This window comes from Oncorhynchus masou, chromosome 32 (assembly GCF_036934945.1).
Source record: "Oncorhynchus masou masou isolate Uvic2021 chromosome 32, UVic_Omas_1.1, whole genome shotgun sequence".
In the NCBI taxonomy this organism is placed as follows: domain Eukaryota; kingdom Metazoa; phylum Chordata; class Actinopteri; order Salmoniformes; family Salmonidae; genus Oncorhynchus; species Oncorhynchus masou.
Window position 1 is genome coordinate 17,433,954 of NC_088243.1, and position 15,071 is coordinate 17,449,024.

Below are 15,071 nucleotides of genomic sequence, written 5' to 3' on the forward strand. Positions count from 1 at the left end.
ATCATCTGACCACTTCCGTATTGAGCGAGTCACTGATACGTCCTGCTTCAGTTTTTGCTTGTAAGCAGGAATCAGGAGGATAGAATTATGGTCAGATTTCCCAAATGGAGGGCAAGGGAGAGCTCTGTAAGCGTCTCTGATTGTGGAGTAAAGGTGGTCTAGAGTTGTTTTTTTGTGCCTCTGGTTGCACATGTGATATGCTGATAGAAATGAGGTAGAACAGATTTAAGTTTGCCTGAATTCAAGTCACTAAGAGCGCTAATGCTGGATGAGCATTTTATTGTTTGCTTATGGCATAGACCGCAATCAATGAGCTGTATTAGTGCCAGCATCGCTTTGTGGCGGTTAAGACTGCTACGAATAATATAGATGAGAACTCTTGGTGCGATCTACAGCTTATGAGGTATTCTACATCAGGCGAGCAAAACGTCCAAACTTAATATTAGACATTGCGCACCAGCAGTTATTGACAAATAAACAAACACACCCCTCGCTTTACCAGACGAAGCTACACTTTCATGCCAGCCAGCTCTATATTATCCTTGTCGTCGTTTAACTACGTCTCAGTTAAACAAGATATTACAATTAATGGTTGTATAGTCTTAGATCGTCCAGTTTGTTTTCCAATGATTGCATGTTGGTCAATACTACAGAGGGTAGCGGTGGTTTACCTATTCGTCTGAAAATTCTTACAAGGCACCCCACCCTCCTAACCCTTTTTCTCCATCTTATCTTCACGAGGATGATTGAGATGTGGTCCTTGTCTCGACAAAGCGGTACATCCTTCTCTTCAGACATTTAAAAAAATTCTTTGTCCAGTTCGAGTTGAGCAAATCGCTGTTCTGATGTCCAGAAGCTCTTTTCGGTCATAAGAGACGGTAGCAGCAACATTATGTAGAGAATGAGTGACAGACGATGCTTAATGTATTATTTTATTTTAAATAGCACAGTTGGTTAGGAGCACAGTTGGTTAGGAGCACATAAAACGGCAGCCATCCCCCTCCGGCACCTATTGGCACAATGATTCTCGACATTAGGCAAATTATTTGAATTTTAGCAACCAGGAAATGGTGGAGCAATTTCTGAATATTGCATCTCAAATCAATTCTTCTCTAAAGAAAGAAACGTGCCTGGGTAAAGTGAAAGCCCATGACACGTGTTCGAACAGTAAAAAAGGGAACCACCCACAGTGTACAATAGATCATGACAGAAAAACTGAGGCCATTTTAAATCTTAAGGCAACTTTGAATGTTAAACACTCTGGCATTAAAAATCAGCACGCACACACACACAAAAAAAATTGCACTACCATTGATGCTTACAGTTGTTGGAAAAACAGGTGATCAGTGTAAATTGCCAGGGCATTGGTCACATGAACATTGCAGTTCGGCAATATATATGAACTTCACGTTGACAATACCTTGTCTGTACCGGTTCTACATGCCTGTACCCTGTAGGACATTTCGCTGTCATAAGTACAGAACCATTGTTATATCCAAAAGATCAGAATCTCAGAATCATGTGACAAACAGATGATTCTGAGAATCAAAAGAACAATGAGGGCCTAATTAATTTATTGCATATCATGCTGTGGAGAGTTCGGTGATGCAATGCCAGTTAGTTCCAAACTTACCCTCAACTGTCCTTTCACTTGGTCATCTTGAACAACTTGTGAGGTAGTGTCTCCTTTGAGCATCACCTAGGGAGAGAGGAGGGAAACAAAAGGAATTAAGTCTAGGTGGAATAATCTAGTTGAGTAACAGAAAACTTTCCTCTTCCTGACTAGCCACGAAATATATGACAAATGACATTATATTTGACGAGTCAGTTTACCAAGGAGCCTATAGACGAACCTCACATGCCAACGCTGGAAGGCACAGTTGTACAAACAGGCGGTTCCAGCTACAGATTTAAGATCTGATACAATAGTAGGCATGTGCTTCTGGTACTACCAGGGAATGGTGCATAATAGCCTTTACCCATCTTTCTATGTGGAGAAAGTTCAAATGGGGCTTCCTACCTCATCCCATGAACACCAGACCAATGAAATAATCAATCAAGGGTACTCCGACCTTGTTGTGACAATCATAATGGAAGAGCAGAAGCAAAGGAGAACAGCGGAGAATACAGGTGGTCAGGTCACAATGCTGCTACCTGGTGATTGGTGGGGGATCACTTGACCTTAAAACAATAACCATCATCAGCCCTGACCTATGGGCAGGTTCACCAGTTCAGTGGCACCCACATTTTCAAAATGGTGTTTTAAGGAATAATTTAAAAAAAGCACATATGACCCAAAATTCCGAGGCCTATCGGTTGTTGGAAAAAATACAAAACCCGATTCATTAGGCCCTAGAGTCTATGGATTTAACATGATTGGGCAGGGGTGTAGCCATGGGTGGGCCTTGGATGGCATAGGCCCATCCAATCAGAATGAGTTTCCCCCCACAAAAGGGCTATATTAAAGACAAATACTCCTCAGCATCCCTCCTAAGATGATCCCGCAGGTGAAGAAGCTGGATGTGGAGGTACTGCGCTGGCATGGTTACACATGGTCTGCGGTTGTGAGACCGGTTGGTCTTACTACAAAATTATCTAAAATGACTTTGGGGGCAGCTTATGGTAGAGAAATGAACATTCAATTCTCTGGCAACAGCTCTGGTGGATATACCTGCAGTCAGGATGCCGATTGCACGCTCCCGCAAAACTTCACATCTGAAGCATTGTGTTGAAACAACTGCTAATTTTAAAGTGGCCTTTTATTGTCCCCAGCACAGATTTCAGGGATTTTTAATTGCAGCTCAAGAAACAAGGGACCAACACTGTTCAGTGTATTTAATGTGAAACATGTGTTTTACCCAACGTTAAAGCCAACACGCTGTAACCAATGCAGTCATGATGACAGACTATCACCAGCGTTTGTTCTATGACATGACTAAATTAACTAATTTTCATAGTGTCTAGTTGGGACTGCATAGGTCACAGATTAGCCTAGGGGTCTCCATCCAACATGTAGATCGCAAACTACCAGTAGCTCGCAGCCCAACTATGAGTAGCTCGCGAATCAATTCTGTAAGTACATGCATTGGTAACACTGTATATGGATAGTCCATCTGTAGATGCTTTACCTACTGTCTGTAACATTTCAACTAATCTACTAACCCTAAACTTAGCAAGCAGTTGATTAGCAACAGATAGTATGAACATCTCTAGAGCACCTACAGATGGAAAATCCGGACTATCCAAATAAAGGGTGATGCATGCATTCTTTTTTTCATGTGTTCCATCACAAACAGTCAACCATAAAGCTCCCGGCCACTGTCCAATCAAAGACACATCGACATTATCCCACCCCTGGTTAGCCAATGTTGGTTTAAAAAGCCAAACGTAACACAATATATGCCAATTAATTCCCAGCAAAATTGCCGTCCGTCTGTTTGGTGGGCGCATTTGTCTATCACCCTGTATGTATAGCCAGTTAGCGATGCTAATGATAAGTCTTGTGGTAGACCCAGACTTTCCCATAAAAAAACTCTCAAATGCAAATTAGGCTTACCTGACATTACTAGATCATGATTATTTGTATAAATTGAGTGGCAATTGTGTTGCAAACTCTGCCATGACATATGGTGCAGCAGTAGGCTAAACCGACACATTCCTTTCTTGCCCGATGCACAGATGAAGGGGAATTACACTCAAATCACAAATGCGTTGTCTTTTTTCCATACCTAAAAAATAATCATTTTAAAATGTTATTTCCATGTGATTTAAGCATTGACATGACTCAGAACATAATTTGTTGTTGTTGCTCTATGAATAATTATAATATCTTTTCGAAAAGAATTGAGTAAAAAAAATAGGATTCAGGAAAATACTAAATATGATTTTATGGGGCCCCCTTACTTGTTTACTAACCATTATTTTACCAGTTATATTGACAGAGAAAACATCTCTTGTACACCAAGGATCCGGGGAAGAGTCACAGGGTAGAGGAGAAGGACATACCTATTTGAAAGCTATATATAAAAAATATTTTTAAAAGTATGCTAGAAAAGGTTGAAGACCCCTGGATTAGCATAATGCTTTCTGAAACAAACTAAGCAACTGTTCATAGAACAAGGTCTATGTGAAAGATGTCACTGGCATACACTAAAATTTAGATGGGGGGGGGGGGGGGTCCTTTTGCAGCAAAAATGTGACTGAAACTGGACAATCAGCTTGTCTACACACACACATATATACACACACACACAACAAATCCTTGTCAGATTTGGACATCAACATTTGCACCCTTTCACATTACTCCCTTGTTTGATTAGAATGTTGTCTGTATCACAAATGGCACCCTCTTCCCTATATAGTGCAATACTTTTGACCCCAGCCCCATTCCGTTTATAGTAGTGCACTATTAGGAGAATGGGGTATCATTTGAGAAGGAGCCATTGTTGTGCCGTGCTCTTACCTTAACCTTCACCGTCCGTTTAACAGTCTTGATTTTTGCCTCACAGAAGGCACCTCTGTATTTCGCGCTGACCTCTGTCCCCACGGTCAGATAGGCAGGCTCGTCCGCTGCCTATGAGAAAAACAGACACCCCGGTAACATTTATCATTGTACTTTCTTAGAAAGTAAACAGAGACCATGTTTGGCCACTATTGAAAGAGATGTCCAGGAAGCATGATGCCACAAACATTGCATTAGAGGTTTTTCAACTCAATAACATTTGTTGTCTTGCTCAGGAAGAGGTGGGCAATGCAGTCTGAAAATTGTAATATACAGTGAAGCCTACATGAAAACTTTAACATTGAAATTAAATATACAGTACCAGTCAAAAGTTGACACACCTACTAATTCAAGGGTTTTTTACTATGTTCAACACTGTAGAATAATAGATAAGACAAACTATTAACACATATGGAATCCTGTTGTAACCAAAAAAGTGTTAGTCAAAATGTATTTTATATTTGAGATTCTTCAAAGTAGCCATGCTTTGCAATCTTGGCACTCTCAACCAGCTTCGTGAGGAAGTCACCTGGAATGCATTTCAATGAACAGGTGTGCCTTGTTAAAAGTTCATTTGTGGAATTTCTTTCTTCAATGTGTTTGAGCCAGTTGTGGTGTGACATGGTAGGGGTGGTATACAGAAGATATATGGATTTGGGCTTTTACTACACAGGGCTTATGGCAAGAACAGCTCAAATAAGCAAAAATAAATGGATAGTCCATCATTTAGGTCAGTCAATCCAGAATATTTCCAAAACTTTTAAAGTTTCTTCAAGGGCAGTTGCAAAAACCATCAAGCGCTATGATGAAACTGCCTCTCATGAGGACCGCTGCACCACAGATTGCAGCCCAAATAAATGCTTCACATAATGAATTCAAATAACAGACATCTCAACATCAACTGTTCAGAGGAGACTGCGTGAATCAGGCCTTCATGGTCAAATTGCTGAAAAGAAACCACTACTAAAGGTCACCTATAAGAAGACTCGCTTGGGCCAAGAAACACAAGCAATGGACATTAGACCGGTGGAAATCTGTCCTTTGGTCTGATGAGTCCAAATTTGAGATTTTTGGTTCCAAACACCGTGTCTTTGTGAGATGCAGAGTAGGTTAACGGATGATCTCTGCATGTGTGGTTCCCACCGTGAAGTATGGAGGAGGTGGTGTGATGGTGCTTTGCTGGTGACACTGTGATTTATTTAGAATTCAAGGCACATTTAACCAGCACGGCTACCACAGCATTCTGCAGCGATACGCCATCCCATCTGGTTTGCACTTAGTGGGACTATCATTTGTTTTTCAACAGGACAATGACCCAACACACATCCAGGCAGTGTAAGAGGTATTTGATCAAGATAGAGAGTGATGGAGTGCTGCTTCAGATGACCTGGCCTCAACCCAATTGAGATGGTTTGGGATGAGTTGGACTGCAGAGTGAAGGAAAAGCAGGCAACGAGTGCACAGCTTGTGGGAGCTCCTTCAAGACTGATGGAAAAGCATTCCAGGTGAAGCTTTGAGCAAATGCCGAGTGTGCACAAAGCTGTCATCAAGGCAAAGGGTGGCTACTTTGAAGATCTAAAATATAACATAGATTTTGATTTGTTTAACACCTTATTGGTTACTACATGATACCATGTGTTATTTCATAGTTTTGATGTCTTCACTATTATTCTACAACGTAGAAAATAGTTTAAAAAATTAAGAAAAACCCTTGAATGAGTTGGTGTGTCCAAACTTTTCACTGGTACTGTATGTGACATTGACACCTTCACACTGTCATATATTGTTGCCAACCATATAGACAGTTGTCCCCAAGACTCTTTGCAAGCCAAGTGAAAGAGGCGTCGGCTTCACTGCTGTTTTCAACTGAGGTTAGCCAAGTGACTTACCTTCATCGTAGAGGCTATTTGAGGGAGTCCAGCTCGATTTGTTTTGATCGCTGTAAAACAAGATAAGAATTGCAGATGAATAACGGTGTCAAAACAGCCGTGATTCGGACTAAATCAATTTTATTCGAAAAAGAGTAAATATGCTAACCGGCTAACGACGAACTAGCCTGCTACTTCTAACGCATTCTTTTCAAGCTCGATGCAGCCCCCTCCCTCCAGACTCACAAAAATGTGTGGCTACTGGCTATCTAGTTTAACTGTATGCTCATGCTGATTGTTAACAGACAAAAAAAAACGTCAAAAGCATTTAAAAAGAATATTATCAACAGCTTAGCGTTGGCATACTACAAGGACGTTGCACATAGACAACAGACAGAATAGTGCGTGTTCCTTCCCGCTTTGCTCGCAATCTGACTGTGTCACGTCGCCATCATAGCTCGCCGTGCTGCACCATGTCAGACTGGGAGCTCATTCCTAACTGCTTGTGAAATACAGAGGAGCTGGCTACAAAATGTGTACCAGTCTCTTAGACAATATGTTTTAGTAGAAAGAGATTATACATATTGTGGTTAAAGTTAGTAACGACAGAAGATTTCCCTCAACTCGAGAGCTAAATTTAGCTAGTTAGCTAACTTAAACATGCTAGCTAGCCAACGTTAACAGTTTCTCGATATGGCGATTTAAAGCGCCTTGCTCGTCATTGAGTTGGCTAGCTAGTTCAGGCAGAACATTTCAAACGGTGGTTCTCATTTGGATAAACGAGAGGCAGTCAGGTAGGTTTGTTCGACGATAAAACAGAAAAGTATCAGAACAATCATTATTTATTATCCAGTTTCACAAAAGGCGCATACATTTCTTCACTGCAAAAACAAGCCGACTGGTCACTGGCATTCAATTCTTTACCAGTCTAATCTTACAGGAAAAAATACGAAATTTAGCGAAGTCTCGTCCGATAACTAACGAAACGGTTGTCATGTTGATCTAAATAGCGTGAACTGTTAAACGTTTGTAATTCATTAGAGAGGGATATTATATTTTTTTATACTTACATGCAACGACACGACTTGCTAGCCAGATTTGCAAAGCAATACACGAATAACAAGCTGTTGAGCTGAAGCTGGGTCTCTCGAAATCCGATTGGCTGGCCTGACAGCGGTGGTCGAATCGTAGAAATGTGATTGGTCAACACTTTCTTCAAATTCTATAGGACATACCTTCTCTGTATTTATGGTTGGTAGAGATGGAAATCGGCGCTTTGAGAGAAAATGTGCTATTGGCCCTCTCATACTTGGCTTCTTTTACTAGAATAACACCCCAACATGGAAATATGATTGGCTTTTATTATCTCAATCCAAGCCTTTCACTGGTTAGAAATATTTCACAATGGACCGCCTATTTTCGACACTGGCTTCCTTGTCACTCCAAGGTGGGAAATATACTATATGTGAACTGAAAACAACTAATTTCGACTCACTCTTTAGATGGTGTTAGCGGTAACTCGTATTTGAATTTGAGTTACTAGCAATGTAGTCATTTGCTGGGGAGAGGATGCGAGTTAAATATAAAGTATCGGTTTGCTTTAAGTTGAGGCCAATTGCGCCTTGTTCGTGTTTGTAGGACGTCAGAGCAGGCAAATTGGTTACGTAAGCGGAAGGAAGCATGTGCAGGTAAAAGCCAGTGAAATGATTGCTGTCAAATCTTGCTTACCGAAGGCCAGACAATGAACGTATATAGCCGTGTTGAGGGGTGTAACTGAACACTGGCGACTCTTCTGGCTGAGTATCCTGACATGTGAATTTCCCAAGCTTAAATCTACTAGGTTGACATCAGCGCTACAACAAAATAATCTGTCCCAGGCAGACAGAAGGACGTCTTTATCAAATGTACAGCTGAGGAGCTAATCAATCCCTCAGATTCAAGTGAAAGGCTCAATCTACTATTGATATTTCTTAATTGCATTCTTTTACATTTAGATGTGTATTGTTAGATACTACTGCATAAGTATTTAGTTACACATATTTAGCAGATGTTATTGTGGGTTTATGTGATGAATAAAATTGGATTTAAATTGTATCCAAGCAGGGAGAGAACCAGATGAGGCTGGCACAGAGTGGCAATGTGAGGAGGAAAGGCACGGGGTTGGACGTCCATCTGTAAGGTCAATGTGGAGACTTTTGCCCTTCGGGTCACTGACTCATGTCATACCTGAAACATATCACACGGTGCACTGAAATAGAGTCCAAGTCTTCTTCCACAACTGGCACCACCAGAAGGATCAAGTGACCGTCCTTGAGATATGTGCTAAATACACACAATTCCAAAATCAAATGACAGAGGCAAACCCTTTACAGCATTTAGAGTCTCACAAAAAAAAGGCCAAAGATGCTTTTAGTATAAACAGTGCTTATCTTCAACTTTATTTTAAGGCTGAAATCCATCAAACCCTAAATGGAAAGAAATGACATGAATGGTCCATTAATTACAAAACAATTTGTGTCTCTTGGAGAGCCGTCCTGTCAGTAGGTGTGTGACGGTTGGAGAAACCACAGAAATTAGTTTACATGTTGTCTTCATCAGAGTCATCTTCCTCCTCCAAAGAATCCTATGGTGGAAGCATAAGGCATTGCAAATCAGACACCAGCAAGACAGATATAATGGAAGTGGTTCAGTGAACCATTCTCACGTGATGGGTAACCTTGCCTGGGACCTGAAGACTTGAGTTGGCTCCCTGGGCTAAAGCTTGGGCTTTAGCTCAGCAAGCTAACTCAGTCGTGTGGCGCACAGAAGACTCGAGTTCAAACCACAGATGTATTTTTGGTTAGAATACAGACGGTCACAGAAATGCCATGGAAAATAAAAATGAATGACTGGTAGTCGTGGTACATACCTTAGCGTACTTCTCTGCCTCCTCCCTGACGTCTTTTGGAACCAGCTCATGTTTTCCATTTGTCACTGGTGAAGGGACATGAAGGTCATAAGTTTCACTGCGATCAATTTGACTAGACAGGGTGATAATTAGTCAAAACTGGTGAGGGTTGAGTATCTAACAGAATCATAACCCCTTATTGCACATGCTTGCCATACATCACTTTGTTATTTTATTTAACTAGGCAAGTCGGTTAAGAACAATTTCTTATTTACAATGAAGGCCTACCCTAACAACGCCCTATGGGCCTCCCAATCACGGACAGTTGTGATACAGCCTGGAACCGAACCAGGGTCTGTAGTGATGCCTCTAGCACGGAGAGGGTGGCACACAATTGGCCCAGCATCATTAGGGTTTGACCGGGGTAGACCGCCATTGTAAATAAGAATTTGTTCTTAACGGACTTGCCTTGTTATGAGCTGGGTTAAATGTCAGATTTAAAATGTGTGACACTGCTCACAACCAGACAAGTTTGTTACAAAAACGCTATGGCTGCTAACCCGGTACACTAGTGGTGGCTTAGACCAGGGTACAAAACTCTGCCTTTGTTACATTTGTCATATACCGATGTACAAAGGGAGACAATACCACACTTAAAAATACATGTGTATAAGGGAAAGTGGCATTACCTTCTCCAACCCAGCTTAGTTCCAACTCGAACGATTTGTCTTTCACTTCATCATGTACAATGTAGATTCTACAAAACATCCAACAGTACATGTTAGTAGCAACTTAATATGCAGTGCCTTGATTAGAGGCTATTCATGAGCGTGAACAACAGTGTGGGTTTGTGTTCCTTTAATACAACAAACAAAAACACTTACATTTTGGCCACCTCTTTTACCAACTCCCTGCAGGTCATGTCTTTCATCTGTTGATAGCAATAGCATACAAAATCAAACAATTAAGCAAGATCTTCCCCTGTCTTAAACTTGGCTCAAGTAATATTCTTACCTGAAGCTTTTCAATTTCTGTCTTGGCGGCTTGCTTGGCTTTTCCAATAGCACATCCCCAGTAACCCTTGATAAAACAAAACAAAATAATGAATAAGTGGTCAACTAATATTTTAACAGCATCGCCTAATGTTACAAATTTCAGGTCATAATTTAAGGTTGAATGACAAGATATACAACATCTATGTTGACAAACAATCAACATTCCCAATCAAACATTGCACAGGTTCAAACACCTTGAAAAAAAAAGGGCCATTTTCCATGACCCAGATTAAAACTAGTCCAGGACTAAACCACATGCTCAAGGTAAAATCCCCACAGAGAATGCCTCATTACTGGATGAGTCTTAATCTGTGTCTGAGAAACCGTCCCTAAACGTGTAGTGTGAAATCAGTAAATGAATGACAGACGGCACCTGTTTGGGGATAAACCCCCCAAAGATAACTCACATATGAGATTCCAGAGGGGTCAACCATGTACAGCTGAGGACCATCATCTTGATCGTAAGAGCCCAAAATGAAGCTACATCCAAACGGCCGCACCGCACTGTATAGCGTGTAGGCATGGACGTACATGGCCACTCTCTCTGAAAGATGCTGTAAAGAGAGATTATACAGTTGAAGTTAAAAGTTAACCTCCCGGGTGGCGCAGTGGTTAAGGGCGCTGTACTGCAGTGCCAACTGTGCCACCAGAGACCCTGGATTCGCGCCCAGGCTCTGTCGTAACCGGCCGCGACCGGGAGATCTGTGGGGCGACGCACAATTGGCCTAGCGTCGTCCGGGTTAGGGATATCATTGCCTCAACGCGCACCAGCGACTCCTGTGGCGGGCCGGGAGCAGTGCACGCTAACCAAGGTTGCCAGGTGCACGGTGTTTCCTCCGACACATTGGTACGGCTGGCTTCCGGGTTGTGTTAAGAAGCAGTGAGGCTTGGTTGGGTATCGGAGGACGCATGACTTTCAACCTTCGTCTCTCCCGTGCCCGTAAGGGAGTTGTAGCGATGAGACAAGATAGAAGCTACTACAACAATTGGATACCACAAAATTGGGGAGAAAAAGGGGTAAAAATACAATTAAAATAAATAAAAAGATAACATACACCTTTGCCAAATACATTTATACTCAGTTTTTCACAATTCCTGACATTTAATCCTAGTAAAAGTTCCCTGTTAATATCAGCACTTTATTATAAGAATGTGCAATGTCAGAATAATAAATACTAATACTCAATTAGTATTTGGTAACATTGCCTTTAAATTGTTTAACTTGGGTTGAACGTTTCAGGTAGCCTTCCACAAGCTTCCCACAATAAGTTAAGTGAATTTTGGCCCATTCCTCCTGACAGAGCTGGTGTAACTGAGTCAGGTTTGTCGGTCTCCTTTTGCCACAACTTTGGAAGTATACTTGGGGTCACTGTCCACTTGGAAGACCTGGCCTTTCAGGTTATGTCAACATAGGACTTGTTTCACTCACAAGGTCGTTTGCTGTTGTTCTCGGATTGATTTGCACTTTTCGCACCAAAGTACGTTCATCTCTAGGAGACAGAACGCATCTCCTTCCTGAGCGGTATGATGGCTGCGTGGTCCCACGGTGCTTATACTTGTGTACTATTGTTTGTTCAGATGAACGTGGTACCTTCAGGCATTTGGAAATTGCTCCCAAGGATGAACCAGACTTGGAGGTCTACAAAAACTAATCTGAGTTCTTCGCTGATTTCTTTTGATTTTCCATGATGTCAAGCAAAGAGGCTCTGAGTTTGAAGGTAGGCCTTGAAATACATCCACAGGTACACCGCCAATTGACTCAAATAAGGTTAATTAGCCTATCAGAAGCTTCTAAAGCCATGACATAATTTTCTGAAATTTTCCAAGCTGTTTAAATGCACAGTCAACTTAGTGTATGTAAACTTCTGACCCACTGGAATTGTGATACAGTGAATTATAAAAGTGAAATAATCTGTCTAAACAATTGTTGGAAAAATGACTTGTGTCACGCACAAAGTAGATGTCCTAACCGACTGGCCAAAACTATAGTTTGTTAACAAGAAATTTGTGGAGTGGTTGAAAAACGTGTTTTAATGACTTCAACGTAAGTGTATGTTAACTTCTGACTTATCCTGTATGTATCTTTTCTCAAACCAAGGAATATGTCAATTGTCCATAGGACTTGGGGAAAAGGCAAAGCAACCAGTTGAACCAGGTGTGGTAGTACTGTAACGGAACAGACCAAATATGTGGAACTGACAAGGTACACAAGGAGGAGTTTGAGAGAAAAAAAAAAACTGATCAAGAGCATCAGAGTTCTTTTTACCTTCAGTGGGATGTTGTGTCCATAGTTGGATCTGAAGTTGGAGGCCTCCTCTCTGGCCACCTCAGACAGGGATCGAGCATCAGCCAGTAGTCCAGCAACTGCCTATCGGCAAAAAAAGTTAAGGTAGATTCAGCTATGCACAAAGTAAACAGCATTGAAGGGGCGACATTGCAAATACCCTGAGTGTTACGGCCAAGATCCACTAACTAGCGATGATTTGTCCAGCCACGCTAGCTTCGTCCAGAGTGGCTCGCCATGTTGGTGCTAGCAAGCCGACAGCATGCTAGGTATCAACAGCCAATCCAATAGGGTCTGGAAGCTATAGTGAGCTAGCTAACTAACCAGCAACTGTAACTATGCATTTGAAATAAACAGCATATAAAGGACAATGGGTAAATCTCTTGATGTTTAATAAACATTTGCAGACAAAAATAGCTTACATTTTAATCCTTTGATTGTAAGATTTGGGTTTTCTCCACGTGGTTGCGTGCACATCAGTTTTGTTGGTAAACACAACACATGTATATACTGGGCATGTGGTCTGTGGATGAATACATACCATCCCTACGTGACGGTCGACATTGAAGATACGCTTGTTAGAGCCTTGTTCGTAAAGTTTGGAGAGAACCAATTTCTCGACACCGAACACAACCCCATCCTTGCACCGGATCCCAATTGCTGTGCTGTAAGGAGAAAGAACAAAAACCAACAAATTGATTCACTTGTGTACAAAAAAAAAAAAAAACCTGTCACTTTCCATCATGTGGGTAGTACTGCATTCAAAAACACATTAAAAGATGGAAAGATCACATACCTGCTGTTTTCTACTGCCTTCATGGCATATTCCACCTGGAACACCCTTCCATCAGGGGAAAAGGTGGAGGCAGACAAGTCATACTAGAGAGGGAGATTTGGGTGTTATACTTTGATGACCACTGCTGTTGATATAACATACATGTTTCATTGACAGGAACTGCCAGTCTTCAAACTTTTACATCAATCTCACCAATACTCATTGGTGCCACTTTTCATAGTAATGGCTAGCAAAATCATGGAAGTAACTGTTAGATTCACAATAGAGGAGTCCCCTTTGAAAGGCTCCGTGCAATCTAGGCTCCTTGGGACATCCATACATTGAAATGTAAAAAGATTAAGGTTAGGGACGTCCCAAAGATACCGGATATCACCGAGCCATTTGAAAGTGCAGGTGTGAGTGTCAACCTAGCTAATTAAACGATTCCAACATTGTCTAACTTGTAAATATAATGTGATATCAAACATTTGTTGATAGATTGGATATCGGTAGCTCTCCTACACCAAATCAGTTGAACTGGTTTCAATTTCGATTTAGCTTAGCCAGCATTGCTACTGTAGCTAACTAGCCTGTAGTGCAAGTGACTCAGCACAGCAGGCATGACAACATGGCTTAGTATCAAACTAACAGTAGTACTGCAAGGCAAGAACAGCTAGGTAACAGTACCTAGTGTATAATGTACTTCACCGCGATATACGATTATAGATCTTACACGAATGACGTGATTAAATGTATTATTAGCTAGTTATCTACTGAAACCTACAACTAGCACAGAGCAGTCACAGCTAGCAAGTTGGCTAACTTTGTTGCTAGCCTGGCTAAGATGAGCCGAGGCTAACAAGTTACCAAACATTTTATTTGTTAGCATTAAAAAAAAACGAAGGAAAAGAATCTTATCAAACTTACCCCAGTTCCAATTGAACTCATTGTGGTAAAAACTCTTAAAAAAATCCTTTATAACAACTGTCTGATGTGTTTCAGCACATCCCAGTCACTCTCCAAATGGCTTTATGTTCAACACAACAGCAGCCGCATTGAACATGCTTCAATATCGCCACCTACTGTGGTGGAGTGTAATATCATAACGGTAAACATTTAAATAAAGTGCACTACACACTCGTCAGAAACTGAATCTTAAATATTTAATATCTACAGGAAGAATGTATACATCAGGCGTACTAATAAAAAAATATATATGCTGGTAAACACAGTTCAGCAATTTACTATCAATCCTGGCTACATTTCCACCTGCAAATTGCCGTAATTAATAACATCAGCACTAGAAAGTTCTCCCCTACCATTTGTGACTTTGCTTAAATATTTATGTATTTAATTATTAAAGTCCTCTTTTCTCAGAAGTATCTGGATTGAGGTTTGTGAACGATTTAGTTTAGCTAATCATCGACTGCTCCCTGGTGGACTAAAGGTGATCAACGCCATAATCCCAAATGGAATCAGAACTTCCTCAATTTCACAGAAAGGACTGTATTATAGGGGTGTGCTTAAGAGTTGCTTGAAGAATTCATGAGATAACCTTGTCTCTGGTTACATTTATGATTCTGTGGTAAGTGCTTCAAAAAGGTAACACTATATTGTCATGTGAAAATAAACGGTATATGGTTAAATGGCTACGCTACTTTAGCTTTGCTCGCTAACATTATATACCTAACGTTAGCAAGG

At 41.1% G+C, this 15,071-nt stretch overlaps 2 protein-coding genes across 5 annotated transcripts in view; both read right to left on the reverse strand.

Moving 5' to 3' along the window:
* LOC135525643 (AT-rich interactive domain-containing protein 4A-like) overlaps positions 1 to 7,467 on the reverse strand; it is a 49,932-nt gene extending 42,465 nt beyond the window's left edge. For all 4 annotated transcript variants that reach the window (XM_064953389.1, XM_064953388.1, XM_064953390.1 and 1 more), the window contains exons 1-4: positions 7,440 to 7,467; positions 6,391 to 6,440; positions 4,463 to 4,573; positions 1,634 to 1,699 (exon numbers count right to left, since the gene is read on the reverse strand). In XM_064953389.1, coding sequence (XP_064809461.1) covers positions 1,634 to 1,699; positions 4,463 to 4,573; positions 6,391 to 6,396 — 183 coding nt within the window. In that variant the 5' untranslated portion in view covers positions 6,397 to 6,440; positions 7,440 to 7,467. The remainder of the gene's footprint in view (positions 1 to 1,633; positions 1,700 to 4,462; positions 4,574 to 6,390; positions 6,441 to 7,439) is intronic.
* A 1,309-nt stretch (positions 7,468 to 8,776) lies between these two features.
* Positions 8,777 to 14,435, reverse strand: LOC135525646 (proteasome subunit alpha type-3). The gene is made up of 10 exons (XM_064953394.1): positions 14,298 to 14,435; positions 13,392 to 13,474; positions 13,137 to 13,260; positions 12,578 to 12,679; positions 10,719 to 10,865; positions 10,271 to 10,336; positions 10,141 to 10,187; positions 9,946 to 10,013; positions 9,278 to 9,342; positions 8,777 to 8,992 (listed from the first exon to the last, which is right to left on the reverse strand). The coding sequence occupies exons 1-10, from the start codon at positions 14,316 to 14,318 to the stop codon at positions 8,948 to 8,950; spliced, it is 768 nt and encodes a 255-aa protein (XP_064809466.1). The 5' UTR covers positions 14,319 to 14,435; the 3' UTR covers positions 8,777 to 8,947.
* Positions 14,436 to 15,071: the final 636 nt, after the last annotated feature.